Source organism: Diplotaxodon limnothrissa, linkage group LG10 (assembly GCF_057381915.1).
Source record: "Diplotaxodon limnothrissa isolate DT_005_m linkage group LG10, D_limnothrissa_male_GT1.1, whole genome shotgun sequence".
Lineage (NCBI taxonomy): Eukaryota > Metazoa > Chordata > Actinopteri > Cichliformes > Cichlidae > Diplotaxodon > Diplotaxodon limnothrissa.
Genome location: NC_140605.1, coordinates 34,272,682 through 34,294,316, shown reverse-complemented (window position 1 = coordinate 34,294,316; position 21,635 = coordinate 34,272,682). Strand labels below are relative to the sequence as shown.

Here is a 21,635-nt window from a genome sequence, read left to right as displayed (position 1 = left end):
AAGCTCTTACTAAGTCCAAAGGATTGTACTTTATCCTTTAGTTTCACCAACATCACTGTGGAACAAGGTAAAAGGATAGTGATCCTCCATCCATCCTTCTTCCAAGTTTCCATGAAAATCAATCCAATGAGCTGGGCACAGTGATGTGTGGAGGCAAGGCTCCAGCTGAGGCCTTTGCTGACACATATCAGGACACTGTCAAGGCCTCAACAAACATAAACAGTTTCAGCAATATTTCTGCCCTTGGTACAACAAAATAAAATTTTTTAAATTAAATTCCATGATGTTATGTACATGTACACGTACGTATGTATGCATTTATATGCATGCTTTCTTCAACCTCCGCCACCTCCACCAAGAACTTCGTCTTCAGCCAGCATCGCCTCACTCAAAAGGCGATGGAAAAAGGTGCCTCAACTTACGAAGAGTTTGACTTACGAAAGACCCTGTGGAACGAATTCATTTCGTAAGTCGGGGTTCCACTGTACTTTTCCTACTTGGTGAGGTTTTGATATTCCGTCAAAGCACACAATCTACTCTTTTAATTGACATCTGTATCATGTTGTTGTCTTTTTTTGTGCAATATTTTGGCAGATGTGCAATTTCCATAACCTGTCCACCCTTATTTATTATTTATTATAGCGCAATGTACATAATGTTCCTATTTTTTTCTTTTTCTTTTGTATATTGTCTTTTTCTTTCGCACCGTGACAATAAAAGTTCAAAGTTCTATTCCTGATGCTGGTGTCTCCATTCTTGATGTATTATTGTCTTGATTTCATGTCTTGAGCCTTGTATTGGTATTTGTGACACTGTTCTGAATTGGTTTGTCTTTGTAACTTTGAGTAACAGGGCCTTTTCTACCATTATGGTCAGTTACTCCATAGCCTCTTTTTCACTAGTACCTACTCGACTCGCCCGACTCTACTCAGTTTTTGGGGTTATCTTTTAGGTGGTAGTTTTTGGTACCAAGTACATTTTTAGCATCAACTTGGCCAGGGTTCCAAGAGAGCTGAGTTGAGCCCAAAATGTGACGTCAAGAGACTGCATGCCACTGGTTGTCCAGAGAGTGACATCACCGGATGAGTCATGTATGTGATTCCTTTAAAAAAAATCATACCGTCCAATTTTGAAACCTGGTAACTGAGGAAATGGTTACACACAAAGCAACACCATGGTCCAATAACAGGTTGTAGACATTCACAGTCAGTTTAGCAGCAGGTGCACCATTGCCACAATGTTCTTCATTGTTGTGTTTGTGTTGCATACAAATGATGTCACAAGACTTTTGCTTTAACAACCCCACCCACACTGAGGTGGTACTCAACTGCAGTGAAAATTGTCCAAAGCCATGTAGAGTAGAGTCAAGTTGAGTTGAACTGAGCAGGTGCTAGTGGAAAAGAGCCAACTGCTGTCTTGACCTGTGGCATATCTCAAGGTCCCATATGGGCTCCAATTCTGTTTTCATTGTATATGCTACCATTTGGGTGTGTACTTAAAAAAAGAAACAAACACAATCAAACAAACAAACAAAAATATCACTTGCTTATTACTTTTAAGCTGATGGTATTCAGATATTACAGCCAGACAACAATTCATGTGCAAATTGCCTAAATGTTTTTTTGTTTTGTTTTTCCACTAATTTTTAGACCAATACTTGTACCTGACAATTTTCAGAAGAACTTTTTATTTTGCTTGTTAAGCCACTTATCACAGAGCTGTGGATCATTCAAGCATTAAAATGCATCTAGTAGGCAAACAAGTGCTGTCTCTACACACGCCAGGCATCTTAGAACAGATGGGAGATGTATCTGCTCTTTAGCTGATCAGTCTACTGTTCACTGAAGCCTCTTAAGAAATCAATTAAATTAACTTGCTTATAGATCTCACTTGATCCCCATTATAATATTATTCATTTTGTAGAGTTCAAATTCAGCTTTTGCAATTTGAGTTCAGTTCACTGAGACACATGGGGGTCAGTAAAGGAAATGTGAAGTGTTACCATGGATACATGTCAACAATGTCCAAATATTGATATACCCCAAAAGACATAATGTTCCTCTGCCACCTCCAACATTTTTTGTTTTCTGCAGAACAAAAGATATTTCTTCTTCTTTCTTTTCTTTTTCTTTTTTTTTTTCTTACATTTTTTTTCGTGAGCTCTTAAAATGTGTTTCATGCATAGTTAGGCTCAGTTTTGTGATTTATTGAGATAGAGAAATGAATGTATTTGGGGATTAGACAACGTTGACCCATCATGCAGAACGGAATCCCAGGGTTTCAGCTTTCCATTGAGTACAGTTTAATTGAGACCTGTTTTTGTCAGAAAAATCACCATCTGATCACAGTGAATTCCAGCTGCAGTTTGCTTATCAAGTTAGCTAGCCATCATTAGTTTAAAATTCCAAATGAAAAATCCACTGTTGTCCTTCTGCTGCTCAGCATAGCAAAAAACTGAATGGGAGACAGAGCTAGTTGGTTACTCCTTTGCACACTTCACAATTAGTACAAGTAGATTCATGGTTCATTGATAAAGTCTTTACTTGTGTTGTAGTGAAAGTTTCAGATTTTGCTGTGTCTGTGGGAGGAAGTTTGGAGGAAGTAACCTCCCCATATACACACCTTTGTCTGACATGCTATAAAAAGCTCAGTCGGGGTAGCAGAGGACACAATATCACCATGGAGGTCATTGTGTTTTTCTCGCTGTTGCTTTCAGTCTGCACTCTTCCAGCAAATCTGGCTGAAGCAGATAAGTCTTCAAACCAACAACCCTGTCCACAGGACACCCAAGCTGTGCTGAGACAGCTGACCGCCTCAGTGGCTGTGCAGAAAGAGCAGATCACGGTCCTACAGAAAGAGACTCAAGGTACAGTATCATGTCAGGTAGTGAGAGAAGTAACAGCAAAAACAAATTGGCATATGATCCAGTGTTGTGTTAGAGAGATATCAATGTCACTCATAAATATTCAGAATGACTGAAATGACAAACATTCATGGTTTTGTTTTCTTGTGAAAATAAATATTTTGTATAGAAATGAAATATAAAAGTAAGTATAGAAATATTGGCCAATCCTTAAAGAAATTGATGGTCCAGGGAAATAAATTTTATTTTGCACTTATTTCAGAACAGACCGCAAAGCTGAAGAGTGAAATTGACCAGCTGAAGCTGCAGTCTACAGGTATTGTGTGGAAATCATCATGGCTCTGATCATTTCTAACTGTTAAAAAAATCTGCAGCTGACACGTTTTTGATGCTAAAATATAAAGGTGGAGGATCAACATGTGTCACTGCTATAAATGTGTCCACCAGGTGGCGCTACTGTGCTAGAAAATCTGTAGTTCATCACAGAGGCAACTTGACCACCAACATTGTCTTTATTTGTGGTAAAGCAGGGAGAGAGCGAGGGCAAATGAGCTGCACTGCAGTCTTTCAGCATACGGGGCAGCTGTGGTTCAGGTGGTAGCAGCTCATCTACCAACTGGAAGGTTGGTGGATCGCTCTCTGGCTCCACATGCTGAAGCTTCTTTGGGCGACATGCCTCTATCAGAGTGTGTTAGGCAAAGCTCTTAGACAAAGATCAAAAGTATGTGTATGAATACAAGCACATTGTGTGGTCAGCTGAGTAGAAAGGTGCTATGTAAGTATAATCAATACTGGTCACCTGCTCAACCAGCAGAGCTATAGTGGCATGATAACGCCATTGTTTACATACAGTCTAGGGTTCATGTCTCAGTGAAAGAGAGAGGGAAACACGAAGTGGAGAGTTGACAGACTGTGGATAAACATGACAGCGTGAAACTGCACAGATTTCAAATGAGAATCAGTGATGCAGTCAAACAAGTCTGCTTCTTCAACCATTCTCCACCCAGCACCTGTAGGAGGTGTGGTCCTGTGGCTCTGCAGTGTGTGGGGTGGAGGATGAGGGGACGTGGGGGAGACCACCGCTCGGTGTAGCATGAACAGAATGAGAGTCACAGTTACTTTCTTACTTACAGATAAAAACATGTGAATCACTGTGTGCTGTCAGTGAGATTGTTTGATCTCTTTGCTTTTTTCAGATGGTGCAGCAAAGCTGAAGACTGAGATTGACGCGCTGAAGCAGGAGCTACAAGGTACTGTGTGGAAATCTTATCTGACTGTGCATTTACTGGCTGTGCAGATGTTTTACTTTTGGTGGATCAACATATGTCAGTGCTATCAATCTATTCATAAAGTGGTGTCACTGTGTTTGAACATTTTTATTTTATTCACAGAAATAACTTTAGTACACACAGTGTTTTTACACATCAAGTACAATTACTGGATCCACTTTTCTGAATTACATTATGAAAAAAGAATTTCTGAGGGACTCTAGGATAAAATTATCAAAAAAGAAATTGAATTCCTGGAGAAATTTACCAAGAAATACATATTGCCTCTGAGTCTTCATATAGTTTTTATATGTATGGACCTCTGTATTTTGGCAATTTTCACTTTTAGCATCTGCTACGGCTGGGGTGTTAAACTTTAAGCCCAGGGGCCAGAATTGACTTGCCGAACACTCCAATCTGACCCCCTGGTCAGCTTAGGAAAATATGAACAAGGCCATAAACTTTTGGACTTTTCACTGTTTCAGTGAGAGTTCTGTATTAGTTATTATCAGGTTTATGGCTTTTCCTACTCATAAAAACCTCTCCATGGTCATTTATACTACGCTGAAGACAAAAAGAACTAGACAAAGAATTAAATGGCAGAAACATCATGTTTTTTCTCTCCTAAAGAAATCTGTCATCACTGAAAAATGAGTTTGCTCTAAGGTTTAAAATACATTGGCACAGATGTAGGGTGAGAGCCACTCAGGGCTGGGATTTAATCCTGACTGACTGTATATTTGTCAGACCTTGATGAAGACTCAGACTTGATACACGTTAGTCTATTTTAATGTTTTATTTTTATATGATCTTGTCAGAAACAGGTGACCCCACGAACTCCTGTTTTGTATTGAACTCGTGTTCACCCTGCTGATGAGCACCTGTTGGATAAGCGTTTAAAGCCATGCACAGTTTCCTTTTCCTGTTTTTTGAAAACTGAATGACATTAAACTGAGCTTATGTTTTTCTGAAGCACAAACCAAAATGCAACTAAAAGACTGAATAACACAGTTTGTTGTCTTGGCAGAAGCTACAAAATAACTTCCTGTCTGATCTAAAGGACGAGTTTAGGATCCTCAAAGTTAGATTTGATCAAATTTCATTTTCAAGTCACAGAGTTTGATTTCTTCTGTGACAGTGAAACGCTTCCAGCTGTCAAACATTTCTTTCATTGGAGATTAAAGTTTTTGTCATGGTCACTTTTTTGGGAAGAGTCTAACTCTACAACAGGAAGTTTAAATAATGACATTTCTCTCTCTCTCTCAGCCACACATGTGGCTTTCTCAGCAGCTGTGCTTCTTCCAGGCACTGGACCATACGTCGGACCCTTTAACACAGAGACCACTCTGGTCTTCAAACATGTTATCACGAACATTGGAAATGCCTACAACCCATCCACAGGTAATAACACTGAATGTCACTTCTCAGCTATGTTGATGTCAGGCTGATGTTCCAGATGTTCTAACAGCTGATTTTCCTTTTAACAAAAACAAATGTCCCACAGGTATTTTCACTGCACCAGTGAGAGGAGTCTACCACTTTGAGTTGCACATGTTTGGACATGGTGGTGTTGCTGTAGGTGCTTATTTGTACAAGAATCAAGGGCTCGTTGTTATTGCATATGAACACCAAACAGCAGCTGGAGAACTGAGTGGCTCTAATGGAGCCTCACTGCTTCTAGAGGTTGGAGATCAGGTGTTTGTGCGTCTCCTCGATGGTAGAAGGATATATGACAATACAAATCATCACACCACCTTCAGTGGTCATCTGATCTTCACCATGTGAGAGGTGTGACAGCTCCAACACTTCCTGTTTGGCCTGTCCTGTGTGGGCGGAGCTTAGCCATTTTTAGAAGTAAAACAGGAAGTAAATCACCTGCTGGAATCAGTTTCTTGCTCTCTCTCTCTTTCTGGTTGGGTTCTAGTTTTGTGTTTATTTGTTTCTACTGACTCAGATAATTTACTTCTTCTTGTTATCTTTGATTCAAATAAATCCAGTTAAATGCTCAGTGATTCTCTTCTCTTTGTCCTTTCTTCGAGTCGGCTCTTCACAAAGTGCTGCTCCTCCATTAGGTCCTGACTATTTTCTATAAGTTGGTAAACGGCATCATTTTTTATTGGCTCCACTGTCCTGTGTTGGTCAGTCTGTTATTTTGGTGACTGCTGGCCCACATGTTTGCTTTTAACTGGAGTCTTTCCTGTTAAGTTGAGCAAAATCCAACAGTTTTTTTCTCTTCTTTGATAATCATGCAGGTGTTTTTCTTAAACTCTTAACAGATGTTAAACTTAATCTGACTATCATGATAAAACTGTAAACAGCTGATTTAGTTTGATATAAAATGTGTGTCAGTGCTGTGGAGGAATGTTTCCTTATTTTTCATCTGAATCCAAATGCAGACACAGATAACTGACTGTAAACTTACTCGGGTTCATTTCTTTAAATTCTTTACTTTCAAAATAAAAGCATCTTTGAACTAGCATTGTTGATTTCTTTTCATGTGTTTTATACATAGAGCAGCAATCAAATCTACACATGCTGGGAGTTACTATCATAGGTGGAAACGCAGAATGAGTCCTGTCCCTGAACAAAAACTAACACACACACATAAAGAGGAGGGAGAGAAAATGGTAGGCCAGCACAGAGAGGATTGGGGGACTATGACAAATCGTGACTTTAATAATAATAATAAGGAGAAGAACCAATAACATTATTGTATGTTTAATCGTTTTAACAACAAAGTTTTCTCAGTTCAATGTCTCTTTTACAGAGAAACAGAAATAAACATTGTTTCTCTTAACATTTTATAGGTTTTCTGATTAGTCAAGCAGGAAAACTTCAACAAGTACATTCTGGTTAAACTTTCCATATGGGATAGGTGGACAGTAAAATCTGGTTATATCATTGGAAAATTCCCCTTTTTTCCAACATTACAAGTTTATCTTAAAGCTGGGATTCCTTCTGGGCCAAAATATTTTTTAATATAATCAATAATAACTGTATTAGATTCTGGAGAATGATGTGAATTCTCTGTAGGATGGTTGTCTTTCTTTTCCCTTTGATTATCTATGAGTCTTTTTAGCTTCTTCTTGATGCCTTCTGTTGGTGATTTCTCAAAGCCTGTATGGCCTGAATGCAACATCAGGGTTTGTTACACTGGACTTTTTCACAAAGGTCATAACACATAACATTTGTGTGGTCTTTGGCGCTCTGTGGATGTCACTTCCTGCAACTTGGTGCTGTTCCCCTCAGTCCTAGAGGCCCTGTTGGGGAGATGTGGGTCAGTGTGAGTGCAGCAAAAGTGCTAAGAAGTGGTTCAAAGCTCATTTGTTTCACTCACAGAATTTACTCTCGTTTTTTAGCGTTGACTGTCAAGCTTAGCAAAGTATCACTATCCAGAGTTGAGAACAGAAAGCAGTGTTGCAATCTTATGTGACTCTCTGCAGTTTCTCTCCTCTTGTCATCCTTCTAAAACTGCATGTCCACAGACACTGTAACTGCTCCCAGACTACCAAAAATAGGCAAGCAATGAATTACTTATGATTTCTGAGATTTCTTTTTAAAATCTGATTTAGTGCTCATTTCTGAAAAAAATAATTTTAAGCAAATTAAACATTCAAGTACTTGTTGAAAATGACAACCTGTAACGTGCGGTGGAGATGAAGCCAGCCGCAGAGGTGTGCAGGTGGAGAGCGAATGAGCAACAGCTTCTGACTTTCCACAACACTACACATGAGCAGGAGGAGGGAGGTATGCGGTCTTCACACACCCCCGTTCTCTGCTGACCATCGGGCGTGGGGGCTGGGAGGAGGTGTTGGCCGTCCGATTGAGATCTGGGATGCGGGGCCTCCCTGCTGCTGCGGAGCCTGGGGCAGTCTGCTTGCCTCCACCCCGGGATGAAGGGTAACATCTCCTCGGCCTAGGTGCCGTTTCCCCCTCTGGGGCGAGGGTACCTGGACCCGGGGTATAGAGTATGTTTGGGGAGTGTGATTGTGTGTACATGTCCATTTATGTCAGTCCTTACGTTGGGTGAGTGCTGAGTGTTTGTATATGTGAGCATGAGGGTGGAAATGCATGTTTGTGTCTGTGTGTGCCTGTTTGTCTGTGTCTATATATTTCAGGTCGGGTCTTAGACTCCACCTCTCTGGGAACTCCCAGGCCCTCCAAAGTGTGGAGGCCTATCTCCCCTCACCACACTCCCTGCCGGTGACTGATGCCCTCAGGGGTCGGTGCATTGGTGGTTCTTGGTGTCCGGGGCTGGGCGCTCAGGTATGTACCAGCTCACTCCCGGTGGCTACCTGGCGGGGCCTGGTGCCTGTTGCTCAGTCAGGCCTCTTCTGGGGTGCGGGGGACCCTCGGGCCTCCGGCCTCTGGGCCTGCGGCTCAGTTCACTCTGGCACAGCTGGCTGCCGGCAGAGCCGGTGGGCACGCCAGTGCAGCCCCCTCTGGCTTCTGCTTGGTGGCTACTGGGTGACGCCTCATCTGGGGATCCTCAGCCCTTCCCAGGAGGGTGGCACGGATGCCCCTCCGGTGGTCCTCCTTGGGCTCTCCTGCTCTGGGAGCCTCTGGATGTCTGGGGCCTGGATCTCCTCCATGCCTGCTTCATGCCCTGGGGGACGGGGCTATGGCTCGCTACATCCTCTTGCAGACCATTACATGTGGAAACCTTCTGAATACAAGCGCGCTGATCCACACAGGTGTTCACTGTTCATAGACATAAACAGTGTTGGGTAAGTTACTTTAAATTAGTAACTTAGTTACATTACTAGTTACTTCTATCAAAAGTAACTCAGTTACTTCAAGTTACTCGTTACTTTCAGAGTAACTAGTTACTAGGGAAAGTAACTTTTACTCAGAATTCTCTTGTTAATGTGTTGCTTCCATAACTTTGCCTGTCTTCTAGCTTGCTTACTTGCCACAAGTGCACTGTGCCACCTACCAAACGAAAAAATAATGTGCGCATTTCCACGAGAGAAATCCCACGCCTGATTCTATCCTAGCCTGCTTTGTACATCCAACACAAAAACTGCAGTCGTGGTGCTTTCGATTGTACTCAGAACTCGGAAATTCTGCCTTCTGAATAGGAAGATGTTGGTAACACCAGACTGCAGATGAGCTGCATACAGGGCTGGACTGGGACAAAAAATCAGCCCGGGCATTTTGACTAGAGACTGGCCCGCCATTATAGGAAAAATCATAAAGCCTTTGAATGAAAATAAACACTGTTGTGACAGTGATGTTCACTGTTCTGATGGTATATATGCACCAATCTATCAATTGTTTTTTTGTAAGACTCAGATAATTATTTTTTTAAAAGCTAGACATTTTAAATGAGAATAAGAAAGAAAAGTATTTCTTTGTGCCCCCCTCTCCCTGTTAATGCCCTACATGGACCCCTGGCAACACTTTGCTAGACCCGCCCCTGCACAGTTACCAGCTGTCAGCTACTTAGAAAAGGATCCTGGGGTTATTTGTCTCTCAGAAACAGTTCATAACTTCCCTTCAACTCATTCATGTCACCTAAAAGGTAAACCTGTTTCTCCATCACCTGTTCAGCTCTGATGACCCAGTAAGGACATCTCCTGGTTTCATCTTCATGTTTCCCTCTCACCACATATCCAAACCGACATCATGACCAGCAGGTTTACAGCTGTGGCTCCAGCAAACATCAGCTGATACTAGAAATTAATATTAAATAAATTCTAACAACAGCTGATCAAGCTTAAACGTGCTGCTGTTGTTTAGCACGACATCCGCTGGTTTCCTCTTTCTGGCGCAAAGTGGGCGATAAATAAACAAGAGAGAAAAGCCGATCAGCTGATCATTGATCAGTTTCATGATTGAAGTAGAAACAGGAGAGAGAGGGGAGAGAATGAGAGGAGAAGAGGCAGCTGTGCAGCGTAAACACAGAATAACTCCAGCTTTGTGTCTTTTTCATTGTAGCTGAAGTTCGGGACAAACTGTTCCTTTTCACCTCAATACGAAACGCGTAATATTTTCTCTGAATACGAGACGATTCCGTTTTTTACGGGACGGTTGGCAACTCTAATAATTAACCTTATGAACAAAATAAAGTTCAACATCAGTAACATAGCACCACCCAGCTGTATAGAAACTCCGTCATGCTAGCTAGCACGCAGTACGAAAAACTCAGCATAACGAAAATAAACTCCACCTAAACTTGGTTCATATCTGACCCAGAGAGACTGCAGGTCATAACTTCTTACCTGAAGTTCAGTTCACCTGATACTCAGACCAGCGGCTGCTTCGGGTCTCTCCTCTTGCCTCCCTTTTCCTTCGTCCACCTGCTGGCTTCCACCACTCGCTAATGTTATTGAATCTGTTTTGGCATAATAACTAGTTACTGTGCTCGTTACCACAATAATAACGTAGTTACTGTAACGCGTTACTTAATAACGCGTTAGTTCCAACACTGGACATAAACTACACCTTTCTTGGCTGCCACTTCAAAGCACATTGTGCGCTGTCGGTCCTGCGTGCTGCACAACAACATTCAATATCTAGTATTTACTGCTGTTTACACTTAGCTAGATTAATGCGAAGTTGTTGTGTTTAATATGCTGCTTTGGGTTTTTTTGCTTGTTTCCTCTTCTTTTTCTCTCAACAGGTGATCCAGGAGATTTTCTTTTCTGTGCCCTTTCTCACTGTCCTTCTTCCCTTCTGTTTTTCTTTTCCTTCATCTTTCTTTCTCCCTTTCCTATCCCCCAGTCATGTCTGTCCCATCCGTAACAACTGAAAATAAAATAAAATAAATAATAACAACAAAGGTCGATCAAATGGACCGATACGGCAAGGCCGTGATGATCCATTTGGTAAAGTAAATCCATTGGGTCTCCTTGTTGGTCTTCAGACAACAATTCTGACGGCTAAAGAACCAAATGGGACAGGCAAAAAACAAAACAAAAAAAAACCACCCAAGTGACCTGCTGTGGGTGGTCATGAAAATAGTCCCGCAAGGTGCCTCTCATGGAAGTAGGGGCAAACAGTTTCAGCTCTTTCAAAGGGTGCAAAGCACATGTGGACTTGGGGTCTCTGTAACACAAAAGAGAGTCATACACAACATACTGCAACACGGTGGCACTGTCTGAGCTGTTCAGAGAGTCTGCTTCAATGTCTCTGAGGAGTGGACCTGTGACATGATCATCTAACTGCAGTTGTCTCAATTGTCAGCCAGAATGACGGGGGGCAGAGTACGAATGTCCAGGCTGCCCATGACAGCATGATCTGGTAAAAGATCTGTCAGCCTGTCACTGGTCAGAGGCAAAGGATTGCGTGACAGTGCACCAGGAACTTTGTTTTGTGCACTTTTGTGAAATCAAAGTCCTGCAGGGCCCATATCACAGCAAGGCACTCCTTCTCTGAAGTGCAGTAGGGGAGTTCAGCTTTGTGAAGGGAGCCACTAGCAAAAGCTCGCTTCACTGAGGTTGGCGTATCAAACGCTTTAACCACCCTTACTTTGTCTGGATCGGGTTTAACACCTGATGATGTGATGCGGTACCCAAGGAAGGTGAATTCATCGAGGCAGAATTGGCACTTTTTGAGCTTCAATGACAAGCCAGCAGCCTGGAGTCGGCCCAGCACCTCCTCAAGATCCACTAAGTGCTGTTCAAAGGTAGGTGAGGCGATAACAATGTCATCCAGGTAGACTGTGCATGTTTTGTAATTGAGGCCAGCAAGCACAGAGTTCATAAGTCTCTGAAAAGTTGCAGGTGCTTTGCAGAGCCCAAAGGGCAGCACCCAAAACTGGAAGAGACCGCAGTGAGAGATTATGGCAGTTTTAGGCTTGGAGTCCTCTGCTACAGCAACCTGCCAATAGCCTCGCACTAAGACCAATGTTGAGACAAACTTTCCCCTTGCCAGAAAGTCTAAAGACTCATCTACATGAGGCAGGTGATAAGAGTCTTTTCGGGTAACTTGGTTGAGCCCTCGAAAGTCCACACAAAACCTTGGTTCTGCGGCCGCTCTATTGACAATGACTACAGGAGCTGCCCAAGGGCTTGTGGAAGGTTCAATGATGTTGTCCTTCAACATTTGTTGCACTTGTTCTTCAATCACACGTTTCGTAGTGGGTGACGTGCGATAGGGTGGGAGATTGACAGGTGTTGCATCGCCAGTCTCTATGGCGAGTTCAGTGAGAGCAGTACGGCCAAGACGACCATCAAACAAGGAGCTAAACTTGCTGAGCAGATTGAGTAAAGCATCCTTGTGGTTCTCCGAGAGACTTGCTTCAGACAGTTTGGCTGTAGTGAACCCTTGCTGAGAGCATTTGAAGCAGTAAGGTTCAGGGTTATAGTTTTCTCTGCCACACGAAGGAGGCTGTGGTCTATGTCGTCCAAGCACTGAGTGAAGCTCATGAGCACGCAGCACCAGGTCCATTACAGAAGTGCCATTAGCGCCATACAGGGCAACTCTGTATTTTTCAAGAGCATGTTTACTAATTAGGTCAATGTGAAATGCACTTCACACACGTACACACACGCACAGTGTTTGTCGCCAGATGCCACGTTTATTTATTGTTTTCATTTGTTATGACCGACCACAGTCTGACAGCTCCGGTCTCAGCTGATTTCCAGCCTCCCCTCCACTCCTCTCCCATCTCACTATAAAAGGGAAGGAAACCATCATCAGTCCAAACGCCATCAGCTGTTCTCACCTGCGTCTCCAGCACCGCCCCGTTGAGCTCACTGCACCACTCCTCCCCTGCAGCCGCGCCCGGGACCACACCTCCGCCACAGTCAATTCTATCTTTTTCAGGTGGAGGGCTTTTCAATTTCTCAAACTCACTCAGCATGTGGGCAACGAAGGTGGGGAGTGGTTCATCCTGAGTCTGAACACGATCCAAAACTCCTCTCAGGATGCATTCTTGGTTGTCAGAGGGCAGGAAAACTGTCTTAAACAGCTGACAGAATTGAGCCCATGATGTGATGTGGGAGCTCAATGCCTTGAACCATTTCCTGGGCTCTTTTGCAAGAAAATGTGGCAGTTCATTTAGCAACTGCCCATCGGTTAGGTTCAATGAGGCTTTGTACGCGCCAACTGCACCTAACCAATCCTCGGGTTGCACTTTATCGTCCCCAGCATACACAGGAGGCTCCAGTTTGGCGTGATGTAAAGCTGCTGCAATCACTCTGGAAGTGCTGCTGAGCTCGAGTGAGTGAGATGGGAGGAAAGGATTTATAGGTTGAAATAGGTTGCTGGGCAGGAATGGGTTGGTATTGTTGGTGAGTTCAGTCTTGTCCCTCGTAGGAACGTGAGGTGTCGATGTGGCCATTGGGAAAACAGGAGACTATGGGATTGCAGGAGGGGGAGAGTTCCCCGTTGTGAGTTGTCACTGCTTTAGTAAGCTCTGCTGTATGTTCAGTGAGTCACATAAACAGTCACTGAGCCTAGTGTTAAAGTGAATTTAGACCCAACACCTAGTCATCTCAGTTCTTAACTCCACCACTTGTTGGCTAAGACTAGGAGTTACATTTTCAACTATCTTGCACATTGGTAATGACGTAAGTTCCATGTCTGAGTCAGAATCGTCTGGGTAGTGTGCCATTGTGGTTTCAAAAAAAAGAAATTAAGCCACTCCAGCCCACAGTGCAATCTTTTATATAACTGTAAAAGAGTCAGTCAGGTCAGACTACAAAGACAAAACTGCAAAAATGTCTGTCAAGACTAAATTTGGAAAAACCACATCTGAAAATGTGGTCCAAATTTGGTCCTCTTCCCAATCCGACGCGGCTTCATCCAGAAGGGCTCCCGCGCTGTCATTGCTGTGGACCAGCTCTACGTGGATGGACAGCTTTACCACAACCCCGGCACAACGGCAGCACATTTAAATCAACAGAATAGAAAGAAGTTTGCTTTACTTTTATAAAACACTTTGTAATGTTTATCACAGTTTTGAGTTCTTTGGTAGTTGGATAAGTATAAAGATATTTGTTTCCATGCAACACCTTGTAGCTGCTGCACCTTCTTGTCAGGCTCAATCTCCTTTTTTTCCAGTTCTTTCAGTTTTGTCACATGGTCTGAAAAGTAGAGTGCAAGACTTTAAATAATTCCTGTGTTGTCTGACTTTGTTTTTGTTTGTCTATTTGTTTTACGTTACAACAATGACTTTCTGTAATGAGATATATTATTTTTTTAATGAGAACCAATAATGTTTGTTACTTATTTTATTTTTACTTATATTTAATCTGATTATTTCTGACCCGTGACTGTAGTAACACAACAGTGGATCATTTGAAAGGTTTCTTGACGATCTTACTTCTTTCACTGCCCGACGTAAAACCGTACTGTACCTTGATTCTCTTTTTCTAAGAACGCAATCTTCACCCTCTGTTCAGCCAATGCGGCGGTCAGCTCTCTCAGCACAGCGTGGATGTCCTGTGGATGGGGTTGCTGGAGTGCGATGTGCTGGTTAACAATATCTCTCTTTATCTGCCTCCATCTGATTTGTGAGCAGATCAGAAGCAGCCGTATGTATCATATCAAATATATGTCATATCAAAACAAGCCCACACCTGCAGTTGTTTCAGTTTTTCACAGGTGTTTCCTGTCAGCTAGTCAACCTCTCAGGCGGACATCCATATCAGCCAACCAAACGACAAGTTCCTCCCTTTGTGCTTCAAATCCCTCCCACTCTGAGACAAGGAGCTGAAAGAGAGAGAAAAGAGTCAATTATAAAGAAGAGAGAAAAGTGAAACCCTCCTCAGAAGGTCTGACTCGCATACCTGCAGTTGACCTGTGATGGACTCCAGTTTGGCGTTCACGTCATCCCTCATCGATGCCAGCAGCAGAGTCTGCAGGGTGCCCTGGAAGAGCCGAGTTAATGTTCGACTCCTCCTGGTCAGGCTCTCCAGCTGGATGAGCCGAGGTCTCCCCTCTCGCCGCTGCCTCTGAACACAGAAACACAAATTGCATCTGAAGCAGGAGGAGCAGATTTTTTTTCCTATTCTTTCCCAAATCCAGGCTAGATCACGTGGAGGTATTTGTAAAACTTTTTTGGCCAGCGGACGACTGTTGTCTTGCAGAAAGTCAAATCAAACATATGCGATACACAATCAATTCACAAGAACACATTATAAAAAATAAGTCCAGTTCTTGCCTGATTTCAAATGAATTCTGCATCAAAACAGGGTAAAACGAGTGCAGCAAATGTGAGCACAAAGCCTCACTTTGTACAAGCCTGCTATTACAGTTCTCCTCTATGCAGACGACTTTCCTGTTTTCAAGGCACAACTTGGATCTGCTGTACGAATCTTATGGATACACACTAAATGAAACAGTAGTGTGCATGACTCCAGATTCTGATCCCTCATCCTAATATGGTCCCAACATAGCAACAGCAATAATGCAAATGTTGAGGCTTCAAAATACAAAGTCCATAAACCAATAGCGGACATGGGTTTTATCATAAGGGTGATAAATATACAGATTTCAGTCTGTCTTAGAGATTTGATGTTCATTTACCTGCAGATGCCCTATATGTGACGCACGACCTGATATCGTCGTGTTCGTGTTGTTCCCAGATCATCATACTAAATGTTGTTCCAGGATCAACATTGCAAGTGACCAATCAGAATGTTGTGACGTCATACTTTTGCGACTTCGGAAAAAAACGCCGTAAAACAAAAAACTGTACTTAAGCTGCGAGAAACTGTCTCTGTCCGCCGATGAACGGACCCTGACCCTAACCCTGACCCTAACCCTTTAATAAACGGTAAGCAGAACTGATATTGTCCTTGCAACATTGGAATTTCATAAATGCAGGAATGGCTTGGCGCGCAAAAGAATAACATCAAAAGAATGTGATTGGTCACTTGCAATGTTGAACCTGGAACAACATTTTCATGATGATCTGAAAATGTTAATCAACACGACGATATCAGATCATCCTATACGTGCCTGCTCTGTGGTTTTTCACAACGTTTTGCACATCACTATTTAATACAGGAAGTAGGTGAACTAAAACAAGTCATCTTTCTTTGTGAGAGGACCATATTAATGAAACAAACCTCAATGACATCATAGAGATCCCTAAAGATGCTCCTGCTGCTTCTCTTCCTCCTCATCCTAAGCTTCCTTCTCCTTGTCCTCGACTTCCATCCAATTGTAATTCAATCTAATTGTGTTTCTCCCCCTCCTCTTCCTCATTTTGTTGGAGCTGTGAACAGAATTAATGTGAATCTGGATTAATTTGTGCAAACAAGAAAAATCTACAGCTTTTTGGTCAGAGGTGCTCTTGTGATTTAAGCCGGGTAGAGTAGATTTATGTGTTGATGCTGCCTGCTTCAGCTCTGGCTGCTGAGTGATATTTACACCCCGTCTGGATTACAAACTTTAACCATGTGCTGAATTTGGCCCAGCGTTGATACCTCTTGTTAGTATAACGACCTCTTCTTGGCTTGTATGTATGATGTATGATGGTGGATAAATGAAATATACAAAGAACATTTAACTATATTACAAAAGAACATCTATCTTGGAAACATCAAATGACCGGAGCATAACTTGTCAACTAGTCCGAAAATAAGTTATGCAGGAACAGTCAAAGACACACCTTCTCATATCACATTTCTATTCATTCAAAACACTTATGCATAGCTGTATTTTATACAGCTCATACAGAATTCAAAGTGCAGGTTCATGTGAGTATTTAATGTACGGCTCAGCTCTACTGAATTTCAGAGTTTCTAGAGCAGACACAGAGCTCACGCCACAACAGGCTTCAGGCGCCATTTTAGTGACTTTAACAATATATAAAATTTTAATATCGGTCTAGCTGACATTAGGTTATATACGCAGCATGCAATTGAACCACATATTTTAGAAGCCAAAGGTTCAAATTAGCTGGGAGCAGCTTCACTTAATTATAACAGTGGTTTTGTTAGGAAAACAGTTTCTGTATACCGGATACTAAATTGCGCTGACGTCAACAGCTAACGTATCTAGCTAATTGCTACTGTTAGCAAGCTACAATGACGAGTAACAAAAACAAAACAGTAACAAGGTTTTAATGAAAATGTTTTACCTTTTCCAACAGTCCCAGAATCCAGAGCTTCAAAGTCCAGCAGGTACTGAAGACTAGGGATGGGTATCGTTTTGGTTTTATCCGATACCGGTGCCAAACCGGTACTTTTGAAACGGTGCCGGTGCTTAAACGGTGCTTAAACCAGTGCTTAAAGAATGGAGAACACAAAATTGGTCCAAAAACCTCTCATGTTCAGCTGGTTTTTTGTAAAAAGATAACAATGTTAGCCTTTTCTGCAGCTATGGGGCATATATGGTATCACTCTTGGCTGGAAGCAGTGCTTAAACTATGGAAAAAACACAAACTTTGTCCAAAAACCTCTCATGTTTAACTGTTTTCCACTTTTTCTTTGGTCATTTTAGCCTTTTTGGCCAGGGTGAAGGGAGTATCTGCCATCAAACAAGAAGACAGCCGCATGTAGCTATGATGGTGTTTGCTAGTTCACTTTACATGCATTAATGTAATAACGTGGTTAGCCTACTCAACGTAAATTACACATGAACAACATTAAGCTACTCACGCAGAGAAGAACGGCTGCTGCTGCATCATCATCCTCATCATTTCTGCTACACTGGCATGGCTAGGGGCCAGGACTCTCCTCTTCGTGTTTTTGGGGGATGTTGCATAACAGGCAACCCACCGGCAGTAGATGTGCACAGTGTGAGGTCTCGCAGCAAGCTATCAAATACGCCGCATTTCTCGGCTTTTAAAAAAAACGCTATGCGTCGCCAGGTGTTTCATCGGATTTGAGGAGTTACCTCCTTTGACAGTATCACAGTATCAGCTTAAAGCACTTGTTGCAGGCTGCTGAGTTTGCATCTTTTGCTGTGAAGTACAGCCAGACTTTTGACCGCTTCGCCTTGGGCATTTTTAATCTGTAGCTCTGCTCTAAAAGAACGTACGTACCTGGGCCCGCCTACTATCCTCGGAAACGTAAAATGATTGGCTAGAATTCAAAGTGTATGACGTTTCAGGGGAAAAAAGCACCGAAATAAAGCACCGAAATGTGCGCTGCTTTTCGGTCTGGTTACTACCGTTTATGTCAGAACCGGTGCCTGATACCGGTACCCATCCCTACTGAAGACTGTTATGCGCTTCGCTGTCACCAGCTGTGAGAAAGAGTTTTTTTTCCCGAAAGGTCAAGGCCCGCCACTCGCACAATCTGTCTGCGCATGCGCATCCCAACGACTGACCCCCTTGTCACTACCCGATCCGTACCGGAAACCCGATCGGTACCCCGCATGCGCGAAAGGTCGACTTCCGATCGAAGCATTTTACGATAGTTACGGGTCAGAGTATCTGTTAAGATGTTAAGAATAATAAGTATCTCTTAAAATGTTTCCAATAATGAAACATTTCAATATAATGTAGACAAAAACGAAAAATACCGCGCAAGTGCAGGGGTTTTCTTCTTCTTCTGTTTGTTTAATGGCAGGATACTGCCACCTGCTGACCAAGCGAATGAACCCTATTGTAAACTGAATTAGCATCATTTCAAACGTGTGTTAACTTTGATTTAGTGATAGTCGAGTGTGTTTATACTTGTCTGTGTGGAGAGGATTGATTGGAATAATGATGATGATGTCCGCTATCACTTTTAATTGTCAGTAAACACTTCATCTGGCTCATGAATCTTTACGTGACATATTACAAAGTCTGTATTATTAACTCTGTAATTAGGCGCCATTCTTCTTTTACGGCACTGTTGTTCAATCGGGGAATGCTCTCTGTTGAGGAGAAAAGCGTGAATTTGTTTGTAAACGGATTATCCATTGTTTAAATGTCGCGGGCAGTCGAAAAGGAAGCAGAGCTGTTGAGAAATGGTTCTTTAGGCTTTGGCCCCCACCCCTGCCACCAGTATATTTTTAAGCAAGTATTTCTAACTTTTTTTTGAATATTCAGTTTCCTACCATCTGCTCTCAAAGGGTAATTGCCAGGTATCCCGCCCTCCCCCTTCGCACACATGCACACAAACAAAACACACAGTATAATTCACAGCCTCATTATAGTGAATAAATATTTATGCCATTTACACCATCAAGCATCCTGACCAACTGTATAACAGTCTCGTACGGGAACTGCTCTGCCTCGGACCGGAAGGCGTTGCAGAGGGTCGTGAAAACTGCCCAGCACATCGCCGGAGCACCACTTCCTGCCATAAAAGACATCTACAGGAAGCGGTGTCTGAAAAGGGCTGGGAAAATCATCAAAGACCCCAGTCACCCATCACATGGACTCTTCACCCTCCTGCCCTCTGGGAGGCGCCACAGGAGCCTCCGGACTAAGACCACCAGGTACCGGAACAGCTTCTTCCCCACAGCTGTCAGACTCCTGAACTCTGCCTCCTGACATCTGACCCACGTTAAACTCATGGACTGAACATACACACACCCACAATGGACAACTGTACCCTCAAACACAATAATAACATGGACTGAACCACCACTCACAACCACTAGCACTTTATATAGCCTCTGTAGGAATTATATCTCACTTATCTTAACTGCACTACTGTATAGCTCTGTGTAAATAATCATTCTGTACATTCGATAATCTTTAATCCTACAACTGTTTACAACTTGCATAGTTCCCATTTCTGTATAGCTGTATATCCCAGATTCCTGTAAAGTTATTTATTTCATATTCTGTATAGTTTTTCATATTTATATCCTGTTCATATCCTGTACATAGCTTGTACTCACTACAGCCTGTACATACTTATAGTTATAGAATATTCACAACATACTTCATACCATGTACATTATAACATACCATAATAGACCCATTTCTGTAATATACTCACATATCTATATTATTGCTAATATATATTGTAATATATCTATATCACTAAAGCACTTCTGGATGGATGCAAACTGCATTTCGTTGCCCTGTACCTGTGACATGTGCAATGACAATAAAGTTGAATTCTATTCTATTCTATTCTAAACTTAGACAGCTAAGGATGAAGAACCTTTTGTTCTTTAAAGAACCATTTGTAATAGCTGAAGAACCATCCACAAAATAAAAAGGTTCGATGATGTATGATGGTTCTTTAAAGAACCATGAAGACATCTGAAGAACCATTTAAGAACCATAATTTTTCTGAGAGTAGATGCAAATCTGAATTATCTACAGTTTGTAGTCAGTAACTGTAACCCTCTGTGTGGCAGGCGAAGTCTTTGACGTAGATTCTTGTGGATCAAAAGCAATGATCCATCCTGTCAGAATAAAAGGTGATTCTGCTCACCTCTTCCTCCCACAATTATCATTTATAATATTGCTACATTTATGAAAATCGGAATTAAATACTTCTTTTTTTTCACACCCTCTCCATTAGATGTCCAAATGACAGCACAGCCTCCACTGCCTATTAGTGCCTCTCCATGAGCTGCACACACAGGCTCCATCAAAGCAGGAGGTCTGCTGCATGTCCTGGACCTTTCTCAGTAGACACAGCCCATGAGAGATGCCATTGATAGCCTGCTGATAAAGTACCATGGGCAGAAAGACCTCCTCATGCAGGTGGATGCTGAGTATGCTGCATGTATACAGTGTGCCTCCAGGGATCACAATAGCTTCTTACACACCACCAAACATCACGTCTCACACTATCTGAAGCACCTGGCCAAAAACACCAACTCATCCCTGAACACCAACAAACTCCAGGTAACTCAACAACTGTGGCATCGCCTTACAGAGGACAGTGAAACTGTGCATGTTTCCGTGGTGACCCTTGCACTTGCTCCAGTAAATCCACCCAGTGTTAAGCCTCAGGAGCCTGCTTTCACTGAGGAAGAAATACAGCAAACGGTGAAGAACGTAGTGGCCAAAGAGAAGCAACAAAAACTTCAGCAGCCACTGAAAAACAGGACAATGAGCTGTCTTGGTTGTGGTCAGCCAAAATCATGCTAACCTTTCTCCATCCACTTCTTTACTCAGTGTGGAGAGATGATGTACTTTTGCTGCTCCACAAAAGTTTATCAGACAAGGTCTCATCGATCCTTGAATGCCATTTGCTGAGTTTGCAGTAAAATACTTTTTTCCCGAGAAGTCAAAGCAGCAAAGTCGCATTCAATTCAATTCTATTCTATTTCTACAGCTTCAAATCATAACTGGAGACAGAAGCTGGAACATGTTTGGTCAGGTGTCCTCACACATGCTGTTGAGAGTGGTTATCTTCTCTAATCTTTTTGAGAGAGCTTTGCACATTATTTTAAGGTCAACATTAATGAGGGATATTGGACGATGGCTGGTGGGACATTCAGGGTCTTTGCCTGGTTGTAGCTGGAGTCTGACATTGGCAGAATTCACATTTGGTGGTAGTCTGCCATTCTCCTTGATTTCCTGCAACACTCTGTGGAATACTGATGCCAGAATAGTCTTTGCAAAATTCTGCTGGAAAGCCGTCTGGACCTGGAGCCTTATTATTGGGCATACTTATCAGAGCTCCCTGGAGTTCACCTGG

At 42.5% G+C, this 21,635-nt stretch overlaps 1 protein-coding gene and 1 pseudogene across 3 annotated transcripts; both read left to right on the top strand.

Moving 5' to 3' along the window:
• Positions 1 to 2,679: 2,679 nt before the first annotated feature.
• On the top strand, positions 2,680 to 6,446 carry LOC146624783 (complement C1q-like protein 4). 3 transcript variants are annotated; one of them, XM_085364157.1, is made up of 5 exons: positions 2,680 to 2,866; positions 3,126 to 3,179; positions 4,060 to 4,113; positions 5,398 to 5,532; positions 5,636 to 6,446. In XM_085364157.1, exons 1-5 carry the CDS (start codon positions 2,680 to 2,682, stop codon positions 5,914 to 5,916), a joined length of 711 nt encoding a protein of 236 aa, XP_085220283.1. In that variant the 3' UTR covers positions 5,917 to 6,446. The 3 variants fall into 3 exon arrangements, with proteins under 3 accessions (XP_085220283.1, XP_085220284.1, XP_085220285.1); XM_085364158.1 differs by lacking the exon at positions 3,126 to 3,179; XM_085364159.1 differs by lacking the exons at positions 3,126 to 3,179; positions 4,060 to 4,113.
• Positions 6,447 to 20,629: 14,183 nt separating this feature from the next.
• Positions 20,630 to 21,355, top strand: LOC146624782 (uncharacterized; annotated as a pseudogene).
• The last annotated feature ends 280 nt before the right edge of the window (positions 21,356 to 21,635 follow it).

What these genes read in the sequence shown, in the direction of transcription:
- LOC146624783 (XM_085364157.1), top strand. Translation starts at nt 2,680, where the DNA reads ATGGAGGTCATTGTGTTTTTCTCGCTGTTGCTTTCAGTCTGCACTCTT. An exon ending in CCTACAGAAAGAGACTCAAG is followed by an intron (nt 2,867 to 3,125) that starts GTACAGTATCAT and finishes CACTTATTTCAG; the next exon opens with AACAGACCGCAAAGCTGAAG. An exon ending in TGCCTACAACCCATCCACAG is followed by an intron (nt 5,533 to 5,635) that starts GTAATAACACTG and finishes AATGTCCCACAG; the next exon opens with GTATTTTCACTGCACCAGTG.